The 27,609-nt window shown below is 47.3% G+C and overlaps 1 protein-coding gene across 1 annotated transcript in view; it reads left to right on the top strand.

The window, feature by feature from the left end:
• Positions 1-1,287: 1,287 nt before the first annotated feature.
• Positions 1,288-27,609, top strand: part of PRG3 (proteoglycan 3, pro eosinophil major basic protein 2) — a 46,699-nt gene continuing 20,377 nt past the window's right edge. Inside the window, exons 1-2 of the mRNA XM_069629001.1 lie at positions 1,288-1,432; positions 12,284-12,420. Of these exons, the coding sequence (XP_069485102.1) occupies positions 1,375-1,432; positions 12,284-12,420 (195 nt within the window). The 5' untranslated portion in view covers positions 1,288-1,374. The remainder of the gene's footprint in view (positions 1,433-12,283; positions 12,421-27,609) is intronic.

Raw genomic sequence — 27,609 nt, 5'->3', positions numbered from 1 at the left:
TCTGTCATCATCTGAAAGTTGTCCTGTACTCAATGCTCGCAGGAATTAAAAAGGACACTTAAAGCACATTCCATTTGCAACATTTCCCCCCAAAATGCACCCATTGTCCCACTGAAAACCACTGCAGACTCTTCCCACCCAAAGCACCACCGATCACTGCCCCATCACCACACCCTATCCACTCCGCATTCTTTTTGTTTTTCTTGCCTACAGGTGGCCCTTTATCTCAAGTCTGGCACTGGGTAGGGTGTCCCATGTGGGGACTGCCGTGGGGTCTACCAGACATGATTGAGGTACACTGAAACACTGATCACCTGCCCCACCTCTGCTCTCCAAACACTGGGTATGATTTTTGTTATTCTTGCCTACAGAGAGCTCTTTACCTTACACCTGCCACTGGGTAGCCTGTCCCATGGGGTGCTGTCGTGGGGTCTACCAGTCTCGGTTGAGGTACACTGAAACACTGATCACCTGCCCCACCTCTGCGCTCCAAACACTGGGTATGATTTTTGTTATTCTTGCCTACAGAGCGCTCTTTACCTTACACCTGCCACTGGGTAGCCTGTCCCATGGGGTGCTGTCGTGGGGTCTACCAGTCTCGGTTGAGGTACACTGAAATACTGATCACCTGCCCCACCTCTGCGCTCCAAACACTGGGTATGATTTTTGTTATTCTTGCCTACAGAGCGCCCTTTACCTTACACCTGCCACTGGGTAGCCTGTCCCATGGGGTGCTGTCGTGGGGTCTACCAGTCTCGGTTGAGGTGCACTGATAGGGCCGTGTACAGGCTTGTACAGAATGGAATAGCAGGGGCCGTTTCAGGTCAGAATGCACGTGTATTGATATAAAGCCATGCCTAGGCCCTCCGTGCTGGATTTTCAGAGTAGTACTGCAGTGTGAGAGTAAGTATAGAGACGGGGTTGAGGCATGGGCAAGGTCAGGGCGCCAGAGGAGTTCCCGGTCCCTAGGCGCAGTAGGTGGAGTACTTGCAGCTCTGGAGATGCGACTGTTACTGGCCATACTTTCTCATCCCTGAAAGTGACTGCGCCCGGAAGTAGATGTGTCATACTTCCTCATCCCTGAAAGCCATTGCGCCCAGAAGTAGATGTGTCCGATTTCACACATTGGGGTGAACGTTGGGGTTCACACCTTAGCGTGACGGCCCGATCAGTGAAGAGATTGACCTCGGGGTGTTACTCTGGGGTGTATTTCTGACTTCACACGTGGGGGGTGGGGCACTTCCACAAACTGCCGTTATAAAGTCAGAGGGGTCTTAGATCGAGAGACTAGTAGCAGCAGACTGGTGGGCAAGGCACCTCAGCTTGGTCACCAGCCTCAGGTCCAAGTCAGACCCCTTCCTAAATTCCCGAAGAATGGCCTTTCTCATCATCGTGCTCGCCCTCCTCGGCGGTGCGGCCTGCAGGCGTTTGAGTAAGTCAAGCAAGTCTGTCTGAAAGGCGCCCAGTGTTTCCCCAATTACAACGGTGTCTGGCAGTGTTCAGTGTCTTTTCAGCGTCTGCCTGATGTATGTCTACTGTCTGACCGTTATATCTGACCGATTTGCATGCAGTGGGTGTACAGTGTTTGTCCAGTATCTGTCCACTGTCCGTTCAGAATCCGAGTGATGTCTGTCCACTGTATGCGACGACCGTGTGTGTCTAAAGTCTGGCAAGGATTGTTCAATGTCTGTCCTTTTCTGCTGATTGATCACTGTCTGTCCAGAGACTGTCTGCGTTGCATTTGATCTCTGTTACGTTTTTTTCGATGTATGCACAGCATCTGTCCAATATCAGTACGATATCGTTCCATGGTTTATTTTCTATATAATATCTACCCAACTTCTGTTCGTTGTTTGCCCGATGTCTGTCCAGTGTCTGTCAATGACTGTTCAGGATCTCTCCAAAGATGTCAGATATCGGTCCGCTCATCATGTTCGTCCAATGTCCGTTTAGTGCCTGGGAGATATCTGCCCAGTTTGTCTGTCTAGTGTTCGTGAGTTTCTGCCCAGTGTCTGTCCAATGTCTGCGCTGCGACTCTTGTGAAGGTGGTCACTCATCAGACTCTTCTCAAGCTAGCCGCTGTAATTTCACTATTCCATCAGAAAAAAAGAGCCAGGTCAACCCCCCTTCTGCCCTTTGCCTCTTTCTGTCCCTGTCTTCTCTTTACTTGTCTACTTCCATCACCCACACTCTCTCCGCCTCACCTTCTCACTTACTTCTCTAGTAGCATTTTTCTTTCTCTCTCCTTCGCTTCTTTTGCCTGTCTTTCCTCTCTTCCTTCACTCCCTGACCCCATTAGAGAGAATCCTGCCTCTCTCTCTTTCCCTTTTAAAGCCATCTCTCTCTCAGTCCCTTAACCCCAGGGAGACTAGTTTCTCTCTCCCTCTCTCTTTCAGCTTAGTGTATTTTGATTATATGTGTATATTTTAAAGCCATTTCTTTCTCAGCCACTTCACCCCGGGGAGAATATTTTCTCTCGTTCCCTTTTGATTCCTTTTCTCTCTCTGGGCCCATTCACCTGGGAGACAAAATATTCTCTCTCCCTCTCCCCTTTAATGCCATCTTTCTCAGCCCGAGGAGAATAGTTTCTCTCTCCCTCGTTCTTTCATTTTAGTTTAGTTTAGTTATTTATTTATATATTTATATTATAATGCCATTACTCCCTCTGTTTTTCTTCACCCTGGGGAGAATAGTTTCCTCTCCCACTCCCTTTTAATGCCACCTCTCTCTCTCAGCTCCTTCACCCCGGGGAGAATAGCTTCTCTCTCCCTCTCTCTTTTAATGTCATCTCTCTCTCAGCCCCTTCACCCCAGGGAGACTAGGTTCTCTTTCCCTCTCCACTTTAATGCCATCTCTCTCAGCCCCTTCACGCCGGGGCGAATAGTTTTTCTCTGCCTCTTTCTTTTCATGCCATCTCTCTCTCTCACCCCCTTCTCTCCAGGGAGAAGACTGGGTCCTCTCTCCCTTTCCCCTTTAATGCTAATTCTCTCTCTCTCTCTCTCTCTCTCTCGCTCTCTCTTCTCTCTCTCTCTCTCTCTCTCTCAGTCTCTTCACCCCAGGGAGACTAGTTTCTCCCCTCTTCCTTTTAATGCCATCTCTCCCAGCCCATTCACCCGTGAGAAAATAGTTTCTCTATCCCTCTACCCTTTCATGCCATCCCTCTCTCAGACCCTCCCACCTCCCCGCACTCCCCCGGGGAGACTGGGTTTCTCTTTCCCTCTCCCTTTTAATGCCACCTCTCTCTCAGCCCCTTCAACCCAGAGAGAATAGTTTCTCTCTCGCTCTCCCCTTTACCCACTCTATATTTCTCCATCGGAGTCAGCATTTGCCCAGAAAATATTTCTCGGCAGGAAATAATTCTCCCCACCTGTATCTTCAAGCAACACTTTATAGCAACAAGACAATTCAGGGCGTGTCTGCCTTTGCCCCACTAAGCTGCATTTTAATACAAAAATATGCAAAACTTAACTTTTTGCTAAACTAGGAACAAATCTACAAGCATATTCATTAAGTGCATTTAGGTAAAATGCGGTATATTTTGTAAAATTCATTTAAATAAATGGTGCTTGTAAATAAAGGTTATTTATATTAACTATAGGAACAGAAACGATCTTTAGTGTGGAAGCCTGTTTAACGATAAGACCATATGTGTACTTTGCGTTGAATGAAAAAAAATAGAATATTATATATTACACAGCATTACCTAGTAATGGTGCATAAAAAGGGGTGCCATTTGAATAGGTTACCTGATTGTCAAATAAAAGTGTATGAGAGCAACTGGATCCAGTAAATGCCACTTGACGTATTCCTGCCTTTCTGTAATTGCCCTTGCTGGATCATGCTTTTGACCTTGTGTAAATTCCAGTTGACTATTTCCATATGGTTTCTACTGAATCCAGTTGCCCACAGATCGGTGTCTGTAGATTTCCTTATTAAAACCCATGTTACAACTGGACCTGGTAGAAGATGATGGAGACATCCCGCCATTTCAGTAATTGGACTTTGCTGGATCATGCCTTTCACCTTGTATAAATTCCAGTTGACTATTTCCAAAGGGTTAATACTGTATTCAGTTGTGTACGGATGGCTGTCTGTACATCTCCTGAATTCCTGCCGAGAAAGGTCCAGAGGTGATTTGATTATATCGGGTGCATTCCATCACTAAAACCTATATGTTACAACTGGATGCAGGAAAACACTTGTTTAGCCCTCAATTGGAAATGCCACTAGCATTACTTGCCCTCAACTGATGTGGAAACTCGTGTGAGGATGCAACAGCAATGAGGGTATTGGTCGACTCCAGACTTGTAGTTGGGCGATGCAGATCATCATAAAATGGTCGTCAGGCTAGACTGGTGGACTGGTAAACGTGGTCGACTTGTCTGTCTGATCGACCAGTATATGATGGCCAATGGAGGGCTAACATGGGGCTACGTTGGGGGTTGGGTGGGGTGGTGGGTGCTATGTGGAACTGAGGGGAGGTCAGGCTGCGAGGTGGGAGGATGTTGCGGAACACTAGGGTGAGGGGAAGGGGATATGGAAGGGGTGTAGCAGGTGAGGGGGTGAATGGATGCAAAAATGTGGTTTCATGGGGGCCATCACTCAACTAGAGGGAACTGGGTGAGTTGTGGGCAGGGGCAGGAAGGGGTGGCCGGGAGGAATGAGGAGGAATTGGAAGGGGATAGGAAAGAGCAGTAGCAAAAGAAGGAGGGTGGAGTGCCAGAAAGTGAAGTGCTAGTGGGAGAGCCCCCCCCCCCCCCCGAGAAAGAGAGAACAGTGTGGGAAGAAGAGAGGATGAGACAGCCAAGTGAGAAGGAATGGGCCTCCACTTTAGTGAGTCAGCTGAACATGCTGACCTGTCCATCATGCCTCACACAGTCACAGCTCATGCTGGCAGCCTCTGGCTTGGGCACAGAAGCGCAGAACAGCCAGCATCCCCAGCCTACGCCATGCACCCAGTTTCCCTAGAGAGGTCACTTCCAGCCCTTCCTTGCCATATCAAGAACAGGGTCCCGGGGCCATCTGAGCAATTCGCCTGCGCTAGGGTGTCATGAAAGGTACAGAATCGCGATATAAAAAGTGACTGCAGGGCTTCCTTCCTTGCTCACCCTCTCTAGAGAATTCTCTCTAGCCTAGAACTCCAGCTGCCTTCCTCTTTCCTCCACCACTCCAGAGAGGCCTCTCTATCCCTGCCTAAGATACCCCTCACTTCCTCTCGTTGGCTGTCCCTCGCCCTAATTCTATCGCTTCTCTCCTCTTTCACTCTCCTTATCTCCCCTGCCACTCTCTAAGCCCCTCCCCGCGCCCGCGCTCACACAGGCACACACCTATGAGAATTATCTAACTTGTTCCTCCGACTCTCCTCCCTCCCCCAGTAAAGCCCCCAATGTTTTATTTCTCGCGCGCTCAATTATCGGATTCCAGATCTTTCTGAAAAATCAAACTTGTCTGGACAGTTCCTCAACACTTATCGAGCCTTACCAGCAAGACTTTAAGAACATTATGCCTTCAGTAACTCTGGATCGACCCCGGCATCGACTCTAACCTCCATCCTGCGTATTGTAAGAAAGAGGGAACACTCCTCTTTTAATTGTGTCTGCTCACACTTCCAGGGTTGAAAATTATGAGTTTTTCCTCAGCTTCCAATTGTGGGGTGAATACTGGGAAGAAGCGTGTCCTTAGAGTTTTAAAACTATATTGAACATTACAGGCTCTTAGATGATCTCCAGTCGGGCTTTCATCCCAGTAGAGGCACTGAGAGATCAATCCTAATTGAACCTTACTGGGTCTCTTTCATGATCTTCAGTCGGGCTTTCATCCCAGTAGCTTCACTGACAGATCAATCCTGATTGAACCTTAGGGGCTCTTACATGATCTCCAGTCGACCTTTCATCCCAGTAGCTGCACTGACAGATCAATCCTGATTGAACCTTACGGGCTCTTACATGATCTCCAGTCGGGCTTTCATCCCAGTAGCTGCACTGAGAAATCAATCCTGATTGAACCATAAGGGCTCTTACATGATCTCCAGTCGGGCTTTAATCCCAGGAGCAGCACTGACAGATCAATCCTGATTGAACCTTCGGGGCTCTTTCATGATCTCCAGTCGGGCTTTCATCCCAGTAGAGGCACTGACAGATCAATCCTGATTGAACCTTACAGGCTCTTTCATGATCCCCAGTCGGGCTTTCATCCTAGTAGCTGCACTGGCAGATCAATCCTGACGCCTGATCGCCAAGTCACCATGCTTGTGCGGGCACATGAAGGCACAAGGGCAGCATTGGCAATAGAGGCACTAAGACAACAATCCTGATTCCCGATAGCCATGTCACCATGCTTGTGCAGGCACATGAAGGCACAAGGGCAGCATTACCAATAGAGGCACTGAGACTGCAATCCTGATTCCTGATAGCCATGTCACCATTCGTGTGCAGGTGTATGAAGGCACAAGGGCAGCATTGACAGTAACGGCACTAAGACAGCAATCCTGATTCCCGATAACCATGTCACCATGCGTGTGCAGGCGTATGAAGGCACAAGGGCAGCATTGACAATAGAGGCACTGGGACAGCAATCCTGATTCCTGATAGCCATGTCACCATGTGTGTGCGGGCATATGAAGGCACACGGGCAGCATTGGCAATAGAGGCACTGAGACAACAATCCTGATTCCCGATAGCCATGTCACCATGCTTGTGCAGGCACATGAAGGCACAAGGGCAGCATTACCAATAGAGGCACTGAGACTGCAATCCTGATTCCTGATAGCCATGTCACCATGCTTCTGCAGGCACATGAAGGCACAAGGGCAGCATTAACAATAGAGGCTCTGAGACTGCAATCCTGATTCCTGATAGCCATGTCACCATGCGTGTGCAGGTGTATGAAGGCACAAGGGCAGCATTGACAGTAGCGGCACTAAGACAGCAATCCTGATTCCCGATAACCATGTCTCCATGCGTGTGCAGGCGTATGAAGGCACAAGGGCAGCATTGACAATAGAGGCACTGGGACAGCAATCCTGATTCCTGATAGCCATGTCACCATGTGTGTGCGGGCATATGAAGGCACACGGGCAGCATTGGCAATAGAGGCACTGAGACTGCAATCCTGATTCCTGATAGCCATGTCACCATGCTTGTGCAGGCCTATGAAGGCACAAGGGGAGCATTGACAATAGAGACACTGAGACAACAATCCTGATTCCCGATAGCCATGTCACCATGCGTGTGCAGGCGTATGAAGGCACAAGGGCAGCATTGACAATAGAGACACTGAGACAACAATCCTGATTCCCGATAGCCATGTCACCATGCTTGTGCAGGCCTATGAAGGCACAAGGGGAGCATTGACAACAGAGACACTGAGACAGCAATCCTGATTCCCGATAGCCATGTAACCATGCTTGTGCAGGCCTATGAAGACACAAGGGCAGCATTAACAAGAGAGGCTCTGAGACTGCAATCCTGATTCCTGATAGCCATGTCACCATGCTTCTGCAGGCACATGAAGGCACAAGGGCAGCATTAACAATAGAGGCACTGAGACTGCAATCCTGATTCCTGATAGCCATGTCACCATGCGTGTGCAGGTGTATGAAGGCACAAGGGCAGCATTGACAGTAGCGGCACTAAGACAGCAATCCTGATTCCTGATAACCATGTCACCATGCGTGTGCAGGCGTATGAAGGCACAAGGGCAGCATTGACAATAGAGGCACTGGGACAGCAATCCTGATTCCCGATAGCCATGTCACCATGTGTGTGCGGGCATATGAAGGCACACGGGCAGCATTGGCAATAGAGGCACTGAGACAACAATCCTGATTCCCGATAGCCATGTCACCATGCTTGTGCAGGCACATGAAGGCACAAGGGCAGCATTACCAATAGAGGCACTGAGACTGCAATCCTGATTCCTGATAGCCATGTCACCATGCTTCTGCAGGCACATGAAGGCACAAGGGCAGCATTAACAATAGAGGCTCTGAGACTGCAATCCTGATTCCTGATAGCCATGTCACCCTGCGTGTGCAGGTGTATGAAGGCACAAGGGCAGCATTGACAGTAGCGGCACTAAGACAGCAATCCTGATTCCCGATAACCATGTCACCATGCGTGTGCAGGCGTATGAAGGCACAAGGGCAGCATTGACAATAGAGGCACTGGGACAGCAATCCTGATTCCTGATAGCCATGTCACCATGTGTGTGCGGGCATATGAAGGCACACGGGCAGCATTGGCAATAGAGGCACTGAGACTGCAATCCTGATTCCTGATAGCCATGTCACCATGCTTGTGCAGGCCTATGAAGGCACAAGGGGAGCATTGACAATAGAGACACTGAGACAACAATCCTGATTCCCGATAGCCATGTCACCATGCGTGTGCAGGCGTATGAAGGCACAAGGGCAGCATTGACAATAGAGACACTGAGACAACAATCCTGATTCCCGATAGCCATGTCACCATGCTTGTGCAGGCCTATGAAGGCACAAGGGGAGCATTGACAACAGAGACACTGAGACAGCAATCCTGATTCCCGATAGCCATGTCACCATGCTTGTGCAGGCACATGAAGGCACAAGGGCAGCATTACCAATAGAGGCACTGAGACTGCAATCCTGATTCCTGATAGCCATGTCACCATGCTTCTGCAGGCACATGAAGGCACAAGGGCAGCATTAACAATAGAGGCTCTGAGACTGCAATCCTGATTCCTGATAGCCATGTCACCATGCTTCTGCAGGCACATGAAGGCAAAAGGCAGCATTGACAGTAGAGGCACTGAGACAACAGTCCTGATTCCTGATAGCCATGTCACCATGCTTGTGCAGGCCTATGAAGACACAAGGGCAGCATTGACAGTAGAGGCACTGAGACTGCAATCCTGATTCCTGATAGCCATGTCACCATGCTTCTGCAGGCACATGAAGGCAAAAGGCAGCATTGACAATAGAGGCACTGAGACAACAGTCCTGATTCCTGATAGCCATGTCACCATGCTTCTGCAGGCACATGAAGGCACAAAGGCAGCATTGACAGTAGAGGCACTGGGACAGCAATCCTGATTCCTGATAGCCATGTCACCATGCTTGTGCAGGCCTATGAAGGCACAAGGGCAGCATTGATTCTGCTAGGTTTATCGCATGAATTTCATACCTTAGACCCTAACATTCCATGCATAATCCCGGAAAGTCTGCTCGGTTTTTTATGTGTGGCTTTGAGCTGAATCCAGTCTTTCATGACAGCTAGGATGCAGCAGGTGTGGTGGGAGGAGCACACATCGGAGGAGATTCCTGCCACCTGTGGGGTCCTGAAGAGCTCTGCCCTCTTTCCTCTGTTCTTCAGTGCCTACATGTGTCCCCTTGCCAGGAGGATCGAGAGGTCTGACCCTCAGAGGGCTGCTTTTCATATGTACGTCAATGACGCCCAGTGGATACTCAATCTTGGTTCGGCCTCTGAGTACAGGCCGAAACCTGGCACCTGCCTGCTGAAGTTCCAGGCCACGCTGGAGGACAAGTGGCTATGCCTAAATGGGGGCAGGCCAGAGGGCCTCCCTTTCTGCTGGCCATCAGAGCTCGGGGAAACCAATGTGGCCTGGCAAGGTGGCGCGCAACCTGGGTGTCTCTGACCCAGTATTGACATTCCAACCACAGGTTAGCTCTGCTTTGCAGAAGCCACCTCCTGCCTGGCCTCATTGCCAAGCATTCTCCCCTGCAATGCCCTCAGTAGGCTCGTTTCATCCAGGCTCTCCTTCTGTCAAGGATCCAGTAGAACAGTTGCATCTACATGGTCTGCCTAGTACCTCTGTGGACAGGCTCCACCGGCTGCACAGTCGGGCAGTTCTCCAGCTCTGGGGCCCACAGCAATCCCATGGCTGCCGCTATCCTTTGGAAACATATGGCCGTCCCTGGCACGGTTTCCATCTCACCACTGGCGCCCCCATTGTGGCCAGTCTGGTGTCATCATCGTCCACTTGCGCAGCCCTGAAATACATGTCCAGGCGGTCCACCCACCTTCTCCATCGGGGCCCCAGGCTGGATGGTGGGCCCGACACATCGAATTCGGGGATGGGCTGCAGGGCAGCATGCGCACGTACCTGCGCCATGGCAGGCGCAGCCTGCTGAACACCAGGAGCAGCAGCAGGTTGAAGGGCGGGAACCGCTGCCTGACCATCTGCTGGAGCTGCTGGTTGCTGCATTGGAGGTAGAATACCCTGCGGGGCCACTGGTGCACGAGGATGAAACTGCGCCGCCACACCGTGTGCTCCGTCCTGGTCCTCGGTGTCACTCATGAGTTTGAGCGCACAGGCACCCCATAATGCTGATTGGGGCCGCAACTCAAACATTCAGCCCAAAGTGATCCTCAGCCTGGACCATCCCTGGATGCAGTGACTCCTGCCACCTCTGTGATGATGAAGAGGATGAAGATAGATGGAGTCACCAGGATGATGATGAAGGGGATGAAAAAGCAGAATGCCTTTGTGTGTTCCAAAAATTGGTAGCCAAAATAGTAACTGGATTCAGCAGGCCCAGTCAAGATAGGCCTTCTCCTAGCTTCCACTCGACGTAGGAAACCCAAAATTGAGTCTATGCACTAATTGGGCATACCTCCGTGTCGATGTAGCTCTCAGCTACTGAAGTGTCCAAAAATTAGGCCTGGGGTCGTTTCAGGGCCCAAACCGGAGCTCCTTGAAATCCCACAGCTGTTGCACAAAATGGCCGCCAGCCGTGTGGGCAACGCACTACCCGCGGCATGAAACGAAGTCTGTCCTTCGACCTCGTTCCGGTGAAAAATTATTCCGATGATCACCGCCGGGCCCGGGCATCGTTTCCCCCACTCGTCGCCACTGTTGAGGGTGACTGGCGCCCCCCACGCGCTTCACCGTAAGCCCCAGCCCCAAGAACTCAGACCCACACGTCCGTCTTGGTTCGGGCTTCCCGGTCGCTCTAACGCGGCTGGGAAACGCCCCGTTTATTTATACTGCACGCGACGGCGTGCAACGTCACGCCGCCGCGTGCGCGCCCGTCATCGGGCAGCGCCACACATAGCACCCGCCCAGATCCCTCTGCTCCTTTAAGGAAGGTCGTCTGGTTTTGTGGCAAAAGTCAAGGCATTTGGTAAAAGACCTTTACAGGATTGGGGTGTCCCTCTTAGGCGCACACTTCCCGTCACGCTGCACGCGGCACACCTTTGAGAAGCTCCTAAACCTGTTGTAGAGGCAGGACGACTTTGTCTCATTTTCCCCTGCCCCGCCCCACTTGACCATTTTACTGTCTTGTGTTTGTTTATGGAGCATGTATCATGGTTGTCTTGTCTTTGTTAATGAGCGCTTTCAAGAGGAGTTTCTTGCGCGTCAGGAATCAAACAAATGAAATGTCTGAATTCACTGTCTCTCTCTCTCTCTCTCTCTCTCTCTCTCTCTCTCTCAATCACACAACAGACATCTTTACCTCTCTCCCACTCTCTCCTCAACTCACTCTTCCTCTCTCTCACAAATGAATACCCCCTTTCTCTTGCCTCTCTGACCCCCACGCTCTCTATCTCTCTCCCCTTTTCCCTCTCTCTCACCAGCTTTCTCTCCTTTCTTTCTTTTGTGCTCTATCTTACTCACCTGAGCTCTCACTGGAGAACTCCCTCTTGATGTCTAACACCCCCCTTCTCTCTTCCCTGTACACCCTCTCGCTCTTTCCCTTCTCTCCTGTTCTCCGGCTCACTCCTCTCTTTATTTCCCCCCTTCCTCTGTCTCCTTCTCTCTATCTCACTTTCTCTCGCTTTCCTTAATACTCCCTCCTTTACTTCTCTCTCCCTCTGTAACTCTCCCTCCTTTCTCTCCTCAACTCTTCCTCCTTTACTTCCCCATTTATCTCTCTCCCTCTTTAGCCCCCCCTTCTTTATCACTCCTCAAATCTTCTGCCTTCATTTTTCTCGCTCTACTTAAGCTGTCCTCTTTTATTTCTCCCTGTCTCCGGCCTTTATTTTTCGGTCCCTGTCTCTGTTTCTCTCTCTGTCTCTCTCTCTCTGTCTCTCTCTTTGTCTATCTCCTACTCTCCCTTTCTGTCTGTTGAATGTTGCCCAATGGTGGAAGGAGGGTTCATGATAGGTTTGGTGGCGTTTTCAGAAGTCCCTTAATATGAATGGTCTAGTAACAACGCCCGGTGTGATTGGTGGACTCTGAGTTAATAACCATCCAATGGCATTGCTGTTGTCGCCCTCTTGATGTCGCGCTGGCTTTCTTCACATCGTTATTATCATCATGTACCCTTTGATATTTCTTGTAGACAATACGGTTGAAGACACTGTGAAGGAGTCGTCCTCTTTGCCTTCTTGCCCCGTGTGTGGGATTCACACATGGGTGCAGATTGGGAACAACTGTTATCAAGTCTTCGGGAACCCGCTGACCTTCTCTAGCGCAGAGGTATGTTTGTATGACACAGCCCTTCCTGCTTCCGCAAGCCCCTCCCAGGATGCGAGTAGCCGAGCACTGCACAGGTCGGTGCAGAAGGAAACCCCACTCAGAGGTCTGGGGAGGGAGAGTGGTTGGAAGATGATTTGACCGAGCTGAGCCCCTATACTTCGTCCTATCCAGTGCTTTAAATGGAAAAAAGAAGTGCATGTTCTCAGCAACTTAGGCTTTAAGTGGTCTCGGGCTCAGGTAGAGTCCAAAAATTGCTCTCCTGGCGTGTCCCTGCAAGGTCTCCACAATCGAGTTCTGTGAAAATCACCCTGCCTCCCCGCCCAGTCACGGAGCTATTTTTCTCTTTCTATGTGTGTCAGGCTCTTTGTCTCTCACTATCTATTTGTTTCACTTTCCATGTGTCACTCTCCCCACTTACCGTCACTCCAATCACATTCTCACCCCATTTCGCTCTGTGTAAGTCACTTGTTTTCTGAGTTTAGGCCTTGGGATCCCGGCACACTAAAACGCTACAATTAGCAATGCTAACTATAATCTATGTATAATGGTGTACTTTTAATGAATTTGCTAGAAATTTGATTCTGTCAGCTTAATGCAGTGACCTCTCAAAGACATCTATCCATCATAGACTGATTTTGCCCTGTTTAGTACCAATGTTGGAATGTATAAAAGTTGTCAGGCTTTGAAGGAAAGGAGGGTTCGAAATACAGCTAATACCATTGAAATAACTATGATTTATGGCTAAAATAGGGTGTTTAAAGAGAAAAATCACAGATAAACTCTCACAGGCCCCACTGAAACCAGCCGAAGAACACAGGGTGGCTGCCTACAAGAAACAAGGAGCAGGGAGGTGTGCAACTTAGCTTCACATCTGATCATCCTAATGGGTTGCTCGGCAGACGTTTCTTCCCTCTACTATTTGCAGAGAGAGGTCTGCTCTTCTTAACACTAGCATGTTAGCAGTCCCCTCCCATGCAATTTGGATTGCGTGCACCACAAGGCGTAAATTAATTGAAATTTAGGTGAACCCAAGTTTCAGTATAGTCTTTGAACTTCGTGGTGCAATCGCAAATGCCTCCTGCCATGTATGTGCATGGCATGAGGCATTTGCATGAATTCCTGTGGAATCCGCCATCTTATACCAGGTGCTAAACGCTGGCAAATTTCATAGGACTCTAATGCATATCTGCCATCATCCGAATCAGATGCTGGCGGATATGCATTGGTTTTCGAAAGATTGAACGGGTGGTATGGTGAACACAAACGTGTTGTTTTGGGGTCCCACTCGAACCAGTCAAACCTTGAAATCCCTTGGAGTGACACATGATGTGAAAACATAAAAATTGATATGAGGCTGGGAAGCCCAAAAGAAACACACCAACACAGGTTACAAAGGACATACAAGTGCTTTATTAAAAAGCTACAACAGTTACCAAAGTCAATTGACAAACGGATAGCTATTCGGCTCTCAGAGTAACGTAACGAACTTCAACGAGGGTTCGATGCATTAGTAGAGAGACCGTACATTTGGAATACTTGGGCTTTTATATCCTTTATCCAGCCCTTGGCCAACCCCCTCGCGGGTTAACCATTCTTGGGATCAGGCCTAGGGCTCCTTGCCAGGTCAATCCTATAATGTATGCATTTTGATCAGTTCCACTGATACAGTTGTTCATTTACACATAGGTCAGTGATAGGACAAGGTCTCAGTTCGCGACCCCGACAAGTGGCCTGCAGGCATATTAATTATTTGTGTGTGCGGAGGTCACAACGGCCAGAATCTCACTCAGAATGTTATTCAGCCTACATTTTGATGTTCAGGGTGACTTCCACATTACAAGAGAACCTAAAATGGCGGCTAAATCCAAGATGGCGACTTACATTACTTTTCGTTAAGGTCAAGACCTTGCCACGGAGTGTATTCACATGATATTTTAGACAACTTGGCGTAGGCCAATACACATTCAATTACTGAGGTAGGAGGCATAATATTATTTCAATTCCAACAATTAGGTAAAAAACATATGTATTATATTATACACACGTTGTTTACTCTTTATTTACTACTCCAACATCCCCATAAATCTGGCCCACCGTTAAGGGGGATTTTCTTTTTTTTCAGGATTCCTAATTTTTGCAGATTAGACACAGTGAGAATAAATGATTTGCCCAGGATCACCCACTTTGCTTGAGTGGTGAAACCAGAATTTAAGCCCAGTTGGTGATTTAAGCAGTCGGCCACACATACTTCCCATCTATATTTAATATAAGTATTTGTTAAGGTTTGGGTTTGAAAAGATTCAATAATAGTTTTAAAGCAATGCATTTAAAAGTACACAAATTACATAAAACATTAACCTAACATTAAATAAATAATTTTAGAAACATGTCACACAAAAATAGGATTCTATCTTCATTTTACTCATCCTTACTAGAAAATCACAGTAAAAAAAGATGATTGCTGTGGCGGCACTTGCCTAAACCGCCGGCTGTGCGTTTAGCCATGCCCCCTTTGGGGCCACACCCTCCAAAGAGGCCCCCGTCCCACGATTACAGATGCCAGTTACATTTTTTATTTGTTTATTTCTATTGCGCCATAGACCGCGGGCCTCAGGGCGCTCAACAAACAACATAAAAGTAACAGGACATGGGTTTAGATAATCTACTCGAAGGGGATTGTTTTCAGATTTTTTCGGAAAGTACTGTATCGTTCCTCTGAACGCATGGACGTAGGAAGTTTATTCCAAGTACTTGCCGCTCTGAGAGGGAAGGAGCTGCCTTTCCCTCGAGCTCGTTTGGCTTGTGGTATGACATAGAGATGCGCAGCACTTGAGCGCAGGGTCCTGCTTGGGGAATATTTTGTCAAAGTTTGCTTTAAATAGTCTGGTGCCTCGCCGTATAGACACCTATGAGTCAGAGCTAGTGTCTTAAATTGAACCCGCTTCTCCCCAAGCAGCCAGTGAAGCTCCTCGCTGTGGTTTGAAATATGTTCTCTCCTTGTGACATTATAGATGATCCTGATGGCATCATTCTGAATAACCTGCAGCTTTTGGAGGTTCTTTTAATACTCAACACAGGTAATAATACACTCTGCGCCTTTGTTGAGGCAGTGATTGTGCAGGGAGTTGCAGAGGAGAATAGCAGAGCTTAGTGGCTCTGCGCGTGAGAATGGTGCATGCCCGGTTTGGTAATGTCACATTCAATATAGATCAGTTTGATGTAAGCAAGTTCCCAATCTCTGTATTAATGTGGGGACCTGTGATGAAAACTAAGAACACATCTTTCCATTAAAGAGTTAGAGCGTGTTATTGCCATCAACCAATTACTACACACATTATTTTAATCAAGCGCAGAGAACATTAACTAATATAGAATAATGTGCGTATAATGGACCATTACAAGATGACTTAAACGCTGAAAACTAAAACGAATTACTGAAAGTAGTCTGACACTTTTAAGTGTCCACCAGAGGGCGGCCGAGTGCCAGGTTGCTCGCAGACTGTATTAGGGAATCGCTCAGTGTGGGTTTACTGCAAACGCAATTTGTCTTCAGCCTCTTACTTCCGGTGGCGGGCTATTAAGGCTCAACTTAGGTCGTGCAAATGATGATCACAAGATCGTGAGCACGGAAGGCCGAGCCTTTTTAGATCCCTTCCTCAGTGGTCTACTTGAGCAGCCCTTGAAATTAAACCTTATGCAGCTCTTGGAAGTCGCGCCATGGCTCCTGTGGATTCCCAGCTCTAAGTGGCTGCCAAATCGGGTTTTCAATATTCCTCCTCTGTCGTTATGTACAAGGCCCTAAGTACAACATTCCTGGCAGCCAGCGAGCGGTCTCCGCTAGCCATTAAAGACCCGACATATCCCAGGACATTCCCTTTATTTGTAGACACAGTTTACAATCGGTTTTGTAGGGTAAGAAACAAAAAAGTCCATGAGATACAAAGTCACCAGCAATGCACAGGAGCATTTTCAAATGCATTTTCATAATGCCTTTGGCCATTATATGCAAGTACTCTGCAAGTGTAAAACTAATTTTTATATTGATTGTGCACACACTTGTCCATTCTGGTGCACCTAAACATGGGAGTATTCCCACATAAAAAAGACCCATGTTTGCTTTGTCCATAATTCCAGTAATGATACTATAACAAAACATGTTCATGCTGACTCTGCCAATATATGCCAGTATCCCCATGTAAAAACATACTCCTATTGGCTTTGTCTTAATGGCAGTACAAAAAAAACTTTCCATAGTAAGAAAACATATCTATGCTGGCTACACAAATTCCCCTCTCCCTCTGTAAGAACTCTCATGGTGTTGTATTTGCCCCCTAATGACAGTAAAACGTGTCATGCCACAGGGAAAAAAAACCTTGCCTTGCACACTGCCTAAACGCCCCCACCCCAATAAATAACATCATTATCATTACACAAATACCCCCATATAAGACCACTCATGTTGTACTCATCATGTTGTAATTGCCCTGTAACGCCAGTAAAAAATGTCATGCCACAGAAAGAAAACATTGCCAAACGGGCTGCACAAATGCCCCCACCCCAATGTTAGAAAATGTATGTTGCCTTTGACCTTAACCCCAGTAAAAAGAATGCCAAGCCACAAACATGCTCTCCCCCATGTAAGAACACTCATCATATTGGCTTTGCCGTTAATTCCCATGTCCCCTCCCCGTGGGTGCTTTGAAACACAATTTACTTGATGTATGAAAGCCTTACAAATGCAGAATAAAATAAATGCAAGTACAAAAATCCATGCCACAGTAGGACCCTCTCCCACTTTTCATTTGCATAATGCAAACTCTTCCTGCAAAGTGCTAATGTTAGGGCTGTTCATTTTGATGGCCTATAGATGCATTTTAAAGTCCAGAAAGTTGCCCTCACCCGCTATTTGGTGTGTTTGTAAAAGTATAGGTAAACTGCGTATTTAAAGAAATGCACAAAGTTGCCTGCTTGTTTGAAAGCAAAACAAAAATATTTTTTTGTGCAAATCCGCACATTTACTGTACACCATCCACAACATATGAATAATGAAAAACGCAAGCAGTGTTTTTTTAATATTAATAATGCAACTGAGCCACAACATACTTCAGACACTGTAAATTGTTGCAGTGTCATGTGTGACTAGGACACCCAGGCCTGCCTCCTTCTTTGCATTCTGTCCCTTACAGCTCTGCAATGGTGAATGGAAAGCAACACTATGAATACCAGCATGCAGAGAAACACCCAGCACAGGAAGAAGCACTCACGCCTGGCCAGCATGGAGACAGGGAACATGAGTACAAACATGCGGAGAAACACCCAGCACGGGAAGAAGCACTCACAGCTGGCCAGCATGGAGACAGGGAATATGAATACCAGCATGCAGAGAAACACCCAGCACGGGAAGAAGCACTCACACCTGGCCAGCATGGAGACAGGGAATATGAATACCAGCATGCAGAGAAACACCCAGCACGGGAAGAAGCACTCACTCCTGGCCAGCATGGAGACAGGGAACATGAATACCAGCATGCAGAGAAACACCCAGCACAGGAAGAAGCACTCACGCCTGGCCAGCATAGAGACAGGGAACATGAATACCAGCATGCAGAGAAACACCCAGCACAGGAAGAAGCACTCACACCTGACCAGCATGGAGACAGGGAACATGACTACCAGCATGCAGAGAAACACCCAGCACGGGAAGAAGCACTCACGCTTGACCAGCATGGAGACAGGGAACATGAATACCAGCATGCAGAGAAACACCCAGCACAGGGAGAAACACTCACGCCTGGCCAGCATGGAGACAGGGAACATGAATACCAGCATGCAGAGAAACACTCAGCACAGGGAGAAGCACTCACACCTGACCAGCATGGAGACAGGGAATATGAATACCAGCATGCAGAGAAACACCCAGCACGGGAAGAAGCACTCACTCCTGGCCAGCATGGAGACAGGGAACATGAATACCAGCATGCAGAGAAACACCCAGCACAGGAAGAAGCACTCACGCCTGACCAGCATGGAGACAGGGAACATGACTACCAGCATGCAGAGAAACACCCAGCACGGGAAGAAGCACTCACGCTTGACCAGCATGGAGACAGGGAACATGAATACCAGCATGCAGAGAAACACCCAGCACGGGAAGAAGCACTCATGCCTGACCAGCATGGAGACAGGGAACATGAATACCAGCATGCAGAGAAACACCCAGCACAGAGAGAAGCACTCACGCCTGACCAGCATGGAGACAGGGAACATGAATACCAGCATGCAGAGAAACACCCAGCACAGAGAGAAGCACTCACGCCTGGCCAGCATGGAGACAGGGAACATGAATACCAGCATGCAGAGAAACACCCAGCACAGGGAGAAACACTCACGCCTGGCCAGCATGGAGACAGGGAACATGAATACCAGCATGCAGAGAAACACCCAGCACAGAGAGAAGCACTCACGCCTGGCCAGCATGGAGACAGGGAACATGAATACCAGCATGCAGAGAAACACCCAGCACAGGGAGAAACACTCACGCCTGGCCAGCATGGAGACAGGGAACATGAATACCAGCATGCAGAGAAACACTCAGCACAGGGAGAAGCACTCACACCTGACCAGCATGGAGACAGGGAATATGAATACCAGCATGCAGAGAAACACCCAGCACAGGAAGAAGCACTCACGCCTGGCCAGCATGGAGACAGGGAATATGAATACCAGCATGCAGAGAAACACTCAGCACAGAGAGAAGCACTCACACCTGACCAGCATGGAGACAGGGAACATGAATACCAGCATGCAGAGAAACACCCAGGATGGGAAGAAGCACTCACACCTGACCAGCATGGAGACAGGGAAAATGAATACCAGCATGCAGAGAAACACTCAGCACAGAGAGAAGCGCTTCACCTGACCAGCATGGAGACAGGGAACATGAATACCAGCATGCAGAAAAACACCCAGCACGGGAAGAAGCACTCACGCCTGACCAGCATGGAGACAGGTAACATGACTACCAGCATGCAGAGAAACACCCAGCACGGGAAGAAGCACTCACGCCTGACCAGCATGGAGACAGGGAACATGAATACCAGCATGCAGAGAAACACCCAGCACGGGAAGAAGCACTCACGCCTGACCAGCATGGAGACAGGGAACATGAATACCAGCATGCAGAGAAACACCCAGCACAGAGAGAAGCACTCACGCCTGACCAGCATGGAGACAGGGAACATGAATACCAGCATGCAGAGAAACACCCAGCACAGAGAGAAGCACTCACGCCTGACCAGCATGGAGACAGGGAACATGAATACCAGCATGCAGAGAAACACCCAGCACAGGAAGAAGCACTCACGCCTGGCCAGCATGGAGACAGGGAACATGAATACCAGCATGCAGAGAAACACCCAGCACAGGAAGAAGCACTCACGCCTGGCCAGTATGGAGACAGGGAACATGAATACCAGCATGCAGAGAAACACCCAGCACAGGAAGAAGCACTCACGAAACACCCAGCACAGGAAGAAGCACTCACGCCTGGCCAGCATGGAGACAGGGAACATGAATACCAGCATGCAGAGAAACACCCAGCACAGAGAGAAGCACTCACGCCTGGCCAGCATGGAGACAGGGAACATGAATACCAGCATGCAGAGAAACACCCAGCACAGGAAGAAGCACTCACGCCTGGCCAGCATGGAGACAGGGAACATGAATACCAGCATGCAGAGAAACACCCAGCACAGGAAGAAGCACTCACGCCTGGCCAGCATGGAGACAGGGAACATGAATACCAGCATGCAGAGAAACACCCAGCACAGGGAGAAGCACTCACGCCTGACCAGCATGGAGACAGGGAACATGAATACCAGCATGCAGAGAAACACCCAGCACAGAGAGAAGCACTCACGCCTGGCCAGCATGGAGACAGGGAACATGAATACCAGCATGCAGAGAAACACCCAGCACAGAGAGAAGCACTCACGCTTGGCCAGCATGGAGACAGGGAATATGAATACCAGCATGCAGAGAAACACCCAGCACAGGAAGAAGCACTCACGCCTGGCCAGCATGGAGACAGGGAACATGCATCTCTTCATCACAACCACTATCCAGAGGAAGGAGCTGACTAGTGGTCCGTGTTTGCTTTTTATCCAATGCCAAGTCTGCATTTGCTGTGCAGTGCACACATTTGGGGAAAGATGAACTAGAAGTCCCAGAATGAAAACTGCAGTTCAATGTACAGCCAGGGCTGGCTGGAAAGTGTCAGACATGTTATGGGAGCACATCTCTATACTTAAATCTTTTTTGGAATACAGCCGCCTCTCAGAACTATCTAGCTAACCAATTTCCTGTGAGGGTTACAGCATTCATGACCTCCAGGGCCATATCTACCTTCAAGCCTTCGATCTATAGAACTGCATTTCCACTGGGAAAGATTAAACTTCATTATTCAGACCTGACAGGATTGTTTAGGATGAAATTGAACATTTTAGTAAAATGTTCAATTTCATCCTAAAAAATTCTGTCGGGTCTGAATAATGAAGTTTAAAAACACACATTTTGTGCGACAAATTTGTATTTGTTGCTGTTTTTTGCTTAATATTTTGTATTGATAGGAGAGTGCTAGAGACCTAGATTGCAAAAGAGGTTGTGTATGTGAAGGTGGAAAAGAGCCACATTGTCATTATTTGCACCTTTTGTATGAAGTTTCTGTGATCAAGTTAATGTCCCCGACTTGACTGCACATTGTTTGTTTTGCTCTTCTTCTACTGTTTATTGTACAAGCCTATTTTATTTTAATAACAGTATTCATCATTATCATTTTATTTGTAATGGTGCAAACATTTCCCTTCCATGTTCTCCAATCCCCCAAACACTGTGACATGCCCCCACACAAACACCCCTCTCACTCAACATTTCTCCATCATAACATTTACTCCCAAACCACCCACTCTTTCAATCTTGTGCATACCTACTTGCTCTGTCACACTGCCAAGCCACAAACTGCACTGCCTGGTCCCTGCTACTCTCTCAATCATGCTCTCAACTCACACCTGACGCGCTCCAGTTCCTCCTGCAGTCTACAGTCCTTCATTCTTCCTCAATCCTTGACCATCTCACAACATTTCTCCCAGTCTATCATACTCTTCCCCTGCCCTTTTCTCCCCAATTGCAACTTCCTCCCTCCTTCTCGTCCACTGCCCCCTCTCTTTCAGGCCTACCGCTCGCCCTCTGGCCCACGCCTCCCACCTTTCTGGCCCACCGCTCCCTCTCTTTTCTTTGTAGCCCACTGCTCCCCTATGGCCCACTGCTCACCCTCTGCTTTCTGGCCCACTGCTTCCCCTCTCCAGCCACTGTTACCTCTCGGGCCCACCACTCTGTGCTTTCTGGCCCATTGCTCCCCTTCTGGCTCACCGCTCCTCTTGTGACCCACTGCTCCCCTAATAGTGTGACTAGTTTTTTTATTTTTTTACAAATGCAAATTGGGTCTTTTAGTTATATATTGCCATTTTTGCAAAATCCCATTCAATCAAAAAACGGCTGATTTTGTGGGTGTTTTTGGAAAAAACGTCTGATTTCCCTGTATTTTAAATGATTGTGAAACCGCTGAAAGATGGGGTGGTCTGATTATGGTGTAAGGGAGCAAGATATCTATAATATTGCTGTATGATTTGCTTAACAAGTGCAACAACAAAGATACAATGGGGAGATTTAATAACAGGGCATTATCTGCGAGATGCAAGGAGGAACTGGGAGAAGTCAGTTGCAAGTCAGTGCACCCGGCTCAGCCTCTTATCTCATCTGACAAAATGAATATGATTCTAGTGGAAAATATTTTATGACTGGCATCTGCCTCCAAAGGGTTGGTAGTGTTTAGGTAGCACCATCTTAAAGCTGGATGTGCCTAAACTAGGTTTTTAACTTTGGTGGGCAATAATGGCTACGTTTCTTAAATATAATTGGTGTGCGCTTGATAAGATGGGTAAAGAGGCACTCTCACCTTTTCTCCCCAGGAGATTCTTTTGGAATGCTGGCTTGGTGAGTTAATGTGTCAGCTGCAGTGATTTATGTGAAACCTGCAGGTAGGGCTCTGTAGCAGGTTCTTAACCCAATGAGCTATTGAAAGTATTCACTAGCTTTCAAAGCCTAAAACAATTCTAATAGGAATGTTTTTACAGCTACTTTTAAAATGAATACGGTTTTCACAAATTAAATGATCTGGCAAAATGGTCAAGTGGGTTAATGCACATCTGGTTAAAATATACAGCTTGCCAGCCACTGGATCCAATTTTGTCAGAACCAGCTTAGCTTTTCATCTTTCCTAGGTCAAAAATGTATGGTATATGACTTAGTGAAATGTAATTTCATCCTTACATAATTATTTATTTTAATAATGCAGATTGCTATTTAAAAAAAAGATTATAGGTGCATAAAAAAATAACTGCAAGCATGATTTGTTTCTCTTCTCTTGCTATTGAACTACAGTTTCAAAATCTATAAAAGGGCTGTGTCAAGGGGGTGGGACTTTCACAAAGTGGGCAGGGCTTCAAGTCTGTTTTTTGCTTCAAGCAAAGGTGGCACCCCTAAACCGGCACGTCCCCGCCCTCTCTCCCTCGCTCTCTCTATCTCTCTTGTTCTCCCCCTCTCTCTGTCACTCTCTCTCTCTCTCTTTTCCTCTCTCTCTCTCTCTCTCTCTCTCTCTCTCTCTGTCACTCTCTCTCTCTCTCTTTCTCTATCTCTCTCTCTTTCTCTATCTCTCTCTCTATCTATCTCTCTCGCTCTCTCTCCCTCTCTATCTCTCTCTCTATCTATCTATCTTTCTCTCTCTCTCTCTCTCTCTATGTCTCTCGCTCTCTCTCTATCTATCTCTCTCGCTCTCTCTCTCTCTCCATCTCTCTATCTCTCTCGCTCTCTCTCGCTCTCTCTCTCTCTCTCGCTCTCTCTCTCTCTCTCTATCTCTCGCTCTCTCTCTCTCTCTCTCTCTCTCTCTTTCTCCATCTATCTCTCTCTCTATCTATCTCTCTCGCTCTCTCTCTCTCTCTCTATCTCTCTCGCTCTCACTCTCGCTCTCTCTCTCTCTATCTCTCTCGCTCTTTCTCTCTCTCTATCTCTCGCTCTCTCTCTCTCTATCTCTCTCTCTCTCTCTCTTCCTCCATCTATCTCTCTCTCTCTCTCTCTTTCTCTCTCTCTCTCTCGCTCTCTCTATCTCTCTCGCTCTCCCTCGCTCTCTCTCTCTCTATCTATCTCTCTCGCTCTCTCTCTCTCTCTCCCTCTCTCTCTCTCTCTCTCTCTGTCTCTCTCGCTTTCTGCTGTTTTCACTGCCCCACTCGTTATCTAGGAGGTCTCTCTGTGGACGAGAGTCATGTTGTCAAGTGCGCTCTCTCTTTTCTCTCTCTCACTCTGTCAGTGAGGTATTGTATACTTGCACTCACTCTGCGCGGTACTAACCAATCAGTGACCAGCACACAGAATTAAACATTCCCTTGGTGCTCACAGAAGAAACATATCATTGATTATAATTCGACCATGACCCTTTGCAACAACAAATTACATTTTAAGAGACTTCCTCGTAAGAACCTACTGAAAAAGGAATTTCTTTAAATACACTGAATGTCTGTTTTTTAAATGTTTTCTAATGTTCAATTCTAACTATCACTTCCAGTATATATTGCAGTCCTAATATGAATGTGACACTTGTCTTACTGAGCATAGCATGTTCTCAAAACCTAGAATACCATATACATTATTTCATATTGTACTATTTCGGAATTCCAACATGGGAAAGTGGAATGGGTGCAAATAGCACCTATGAGGGCCCCAGGCGACTTTGCATAAAATGAAAGAATGTTTTGGGAACATGAGAATGACCACAGATCTTTATATTTGACAACTATGTTTGTAATAAAGGAGTCCACCCCCAGAGCAGCAGAAGACTTTGTGCATCTGGATCAGAGGCTGATGTGTTTGGTGCGTGTGTGAGTGTGAGTGTGTGTGTGTGTGGTGTGTGTGTGGTGTGTGTGTGTGTGTGTGTGTGTGTGTGTTTGTGTGGTGTGGGGAGTACCCTCTCCAATCTTTTACTTGGGGCATGCTACAGTCCAATTTTGCCGGGTTACATTATTGTTTGTTTGGTATGCTAAGCAATTACATGTTTTTCTATGTGGCTGTACTATGTGTTATCTTTCTGTTTGAGTATGCTACATCCTACTATGTTATGCTACACCATGTCATCTTTTTAAACTGTAGGAGCATGTCGCCTAATGTTTATCTATTCGGACCCATGTGTTTTATTTTTCAATCCTAGATGCATGTCACCTGGAATCTGCGTGAGTTTTGCTTGTTTTTCAAATGCATGCATTTAGCCACCCCTTCTATTTTTTGGGACATGGTGCCAGTTTGTATTTGTATACTCGCTGGTTAGGTCAAGTTATGTCACGTTGTATTATGTTTTTTTTTTAATGCTCAACTGCCTTGAAGTAGCCATACCGTGGAAGGTAGCACTCCCCAAAACACCCAATTTAGTAAAAAACACAGGAGCGGAACATAGACCTGGAAATGTAATCTGATAACCAGACTATAGATCCCTGTTTTAAGAGTCACATGATGCTCTCTATTAACATGACAATGTAACTGCAGCCCAGGCCAAGAAGGAGGTAGAAACACTGGATTATGTAGATTAACTCCCATAAGAACCCTGCCTCAGCCTAAAAGGATTCCTGCCTCTCACACACAGCTAAATCCACTCCCATAAAGGTCCTAGCAGCCTCAGGATCCTCAGCAAACCCTGATCTGGACTTTGCTTGCAGAAAAACCCTGGTTGAAAGCCCACCCTCATTAAAATATTTCCAGATTTAGTTCCAGAGTTCCTTTCGATATAACCTGGCCATTCATGGGCATTCCCGGAGTAAGTAGAAGGGCTTTGCCCAATGTGGTTTCTTGGGCATGGTTTCAACATGCCCACGTTCCCGATGACACCCTGGCATTGTAGAAGGCTTGAAAGTCTTACCACTGCTGATCCAAAGACAATTTCCTGTCCTTAAATGTGTTGCACAAAAGGACAAGTGTAGGTTGCTCCAGGAATGCTATGATGGTTATATGGTACACTATAAAATCTTTGTTTTTAACATAACATAAACTTAAGAACATATTTAAAAAAGGACCATTTTGCCATTTTTTCTGGGAGTTGCACACATGGACAAATCATGTTTTGGACATACAACCCCTCCAGAATGTTATTAAAATGATTTCCAGGGGCATAAGCTGCACAGAGTACCATTTCTCTTGCCTGCGAGTCAGATTTGGAGCACTTTCAATTCTGTTTCATGTGGATTCTCTCAATTTTGGCTGTCTGGTTGGCTGAGGGAGCCCTCAGCACTGAACTTTGGGCACAGTGGTGATCATGTTTGTTGGTTTGTGGCCCGAAAGCTTCCCTCCCTGCTTCTCAGTCCTGTGAGAGGGGGCCTTGCTGTGGCATAATGCGCTGAACAAGGCGTGTCATAGCCTCATCGTCAAGGTCAAAACATAGTAACATAACATGAGAGGAGGGGGCCAGTCTGCCACTGCATTTGGCCCATCTCTCCCTACCTCCCTGTTTATTGGTTAACACCCTATTTAATCCCCAAAAAACCTGTCTGTATGGACGTTTTGTTCGATTTGGGTGCTACCGTTTTGGTCGCAGCCTTAAATACCAAACATGAGGAGCGGAGGCTGCGGAGGTGTTCCACACTCCCCATGTTCACTATTTGGGGAGTTCAGGGGTGCGAGGGTGTCCGCCACATCCATATAATGGGCAGCGGGGACAAAAATTGCTCAGGCCCCCGTTTCTAATGATTGGTCAAAACGGGGCCCGAGCAGTTTCACTGCGTGCAGTTCACCCGCGAAAAAAACGTTCACAATCAGACAACACAAATCCATTTATTGCACATCCACCACTGCCTTTCACACAGTCTAATGGACACATAGCACAGGGAGCTCAGGCTATGCCTTCTCATTACAGCAAGCTAAGTATATTATACTTTGGCAGCCTACTTCCAAGTAAGGCCCCACCATTCTCACTGCAAACTAAAATGAAGTCTAGTATGAGTTGACATGGAACCAACTCTGAATAATAATCTTTTTGACTTCAAGGTTTCAGACCTTCTGCATTTTACTGTACCCTTTGGACCACTCCATTCCTTTATATTCTGTTACCAACAACGTTCAACTTTATACACAGTCTATTCTTGACTATGTAACTCTTGGCTCAATCTTTGCAGTCACAGAATTAACATTCTGGATTTTCTCTTGGGGTACAAAGTATAGAGACACTCAGGCAAATAAGCACCAAACTGCCAGGATTGCCCAAGCACACTTATCTCCTCTAAGTAGCTGTTGCCGCTCTAGCGGTACAACTTCCTGAAAATGTAGTTCTGGGTTCCCCTCTAGAAGTAGCAGATTCCCATTCAGTTGTAGCATTATTGTTGAAGACCAAAATGCAACACAAGTCTGTACCGGCAGAACAAACATGAAATGTTACTTTTAAATTCCCCTAAAATTACCTGAACCTGGCGTCAAGTGCTGAAATCAGCATCTTCATTGCTGATCGCAACAGATGGAGTACCCATACGATTGTGTAGTCGTTACAAATTACCTCCTGACCCGTAGGATGGATATGTCTGTTACACCAATACACAATGCTGAACTAGAATATTTTGTGGATGGTTCTTGTTATGGGGACAGAGATGGCCAATTGGTAGCAGGGTAATCGGTGTGCACATTAGTAGATGTGGTTCAAAGTGGGAAATTGTCCAATGTGACATCAGCACAGGCCGCAAAATTAGTAGCACGGACATGTGCTTGCAAACCGACAGAAAATCAGACAAGAAGCATATACACAAGACTGTAGGTATTCGTTTGGGCAAACACATTGTTTTGTTCAGCACTGGAAACCTCTGGATCCCCTTATGTACAGAATTATGTTTATATAGCAGCTTTGTTAAAAGAAATAATGTTTTTTAAAAAGATAGGAATAATAAAATGTGCAGCACATCAACCATTGGATAGTGAGGTCATTTGCAGAAATGCTTTAGCCACTACACAGGCAGACATGTTAGGCTCTCAGTATGTCTTAAGACTAAAAGGTGTAACATAGTCGCCTTCTTTTCAGAGGCTCGAGGAATAAGCCCATAGTCAGGAAGCAGC

Source organism: Ambystoma mexicanum, chromosome 12, assembly GCF_040938575.1.
Source record: "Ambystoma mexicanum isolate Mex_15411 chromosome 12, UKY_AmexF1_1, whole genome shotgun sequence".
Lineage (NCBI taxonomy): Eukaryota > Metazoa > Chordata > Amphibia > Caudata > Ambystomatidae > Ambystoma > Ambystoma mexicanum.
The sequence above is the reverse complement of the archived record's forward strand: the minus strand, read 5'-3'. Positions and strand labels throughout refer to the sequence as shown.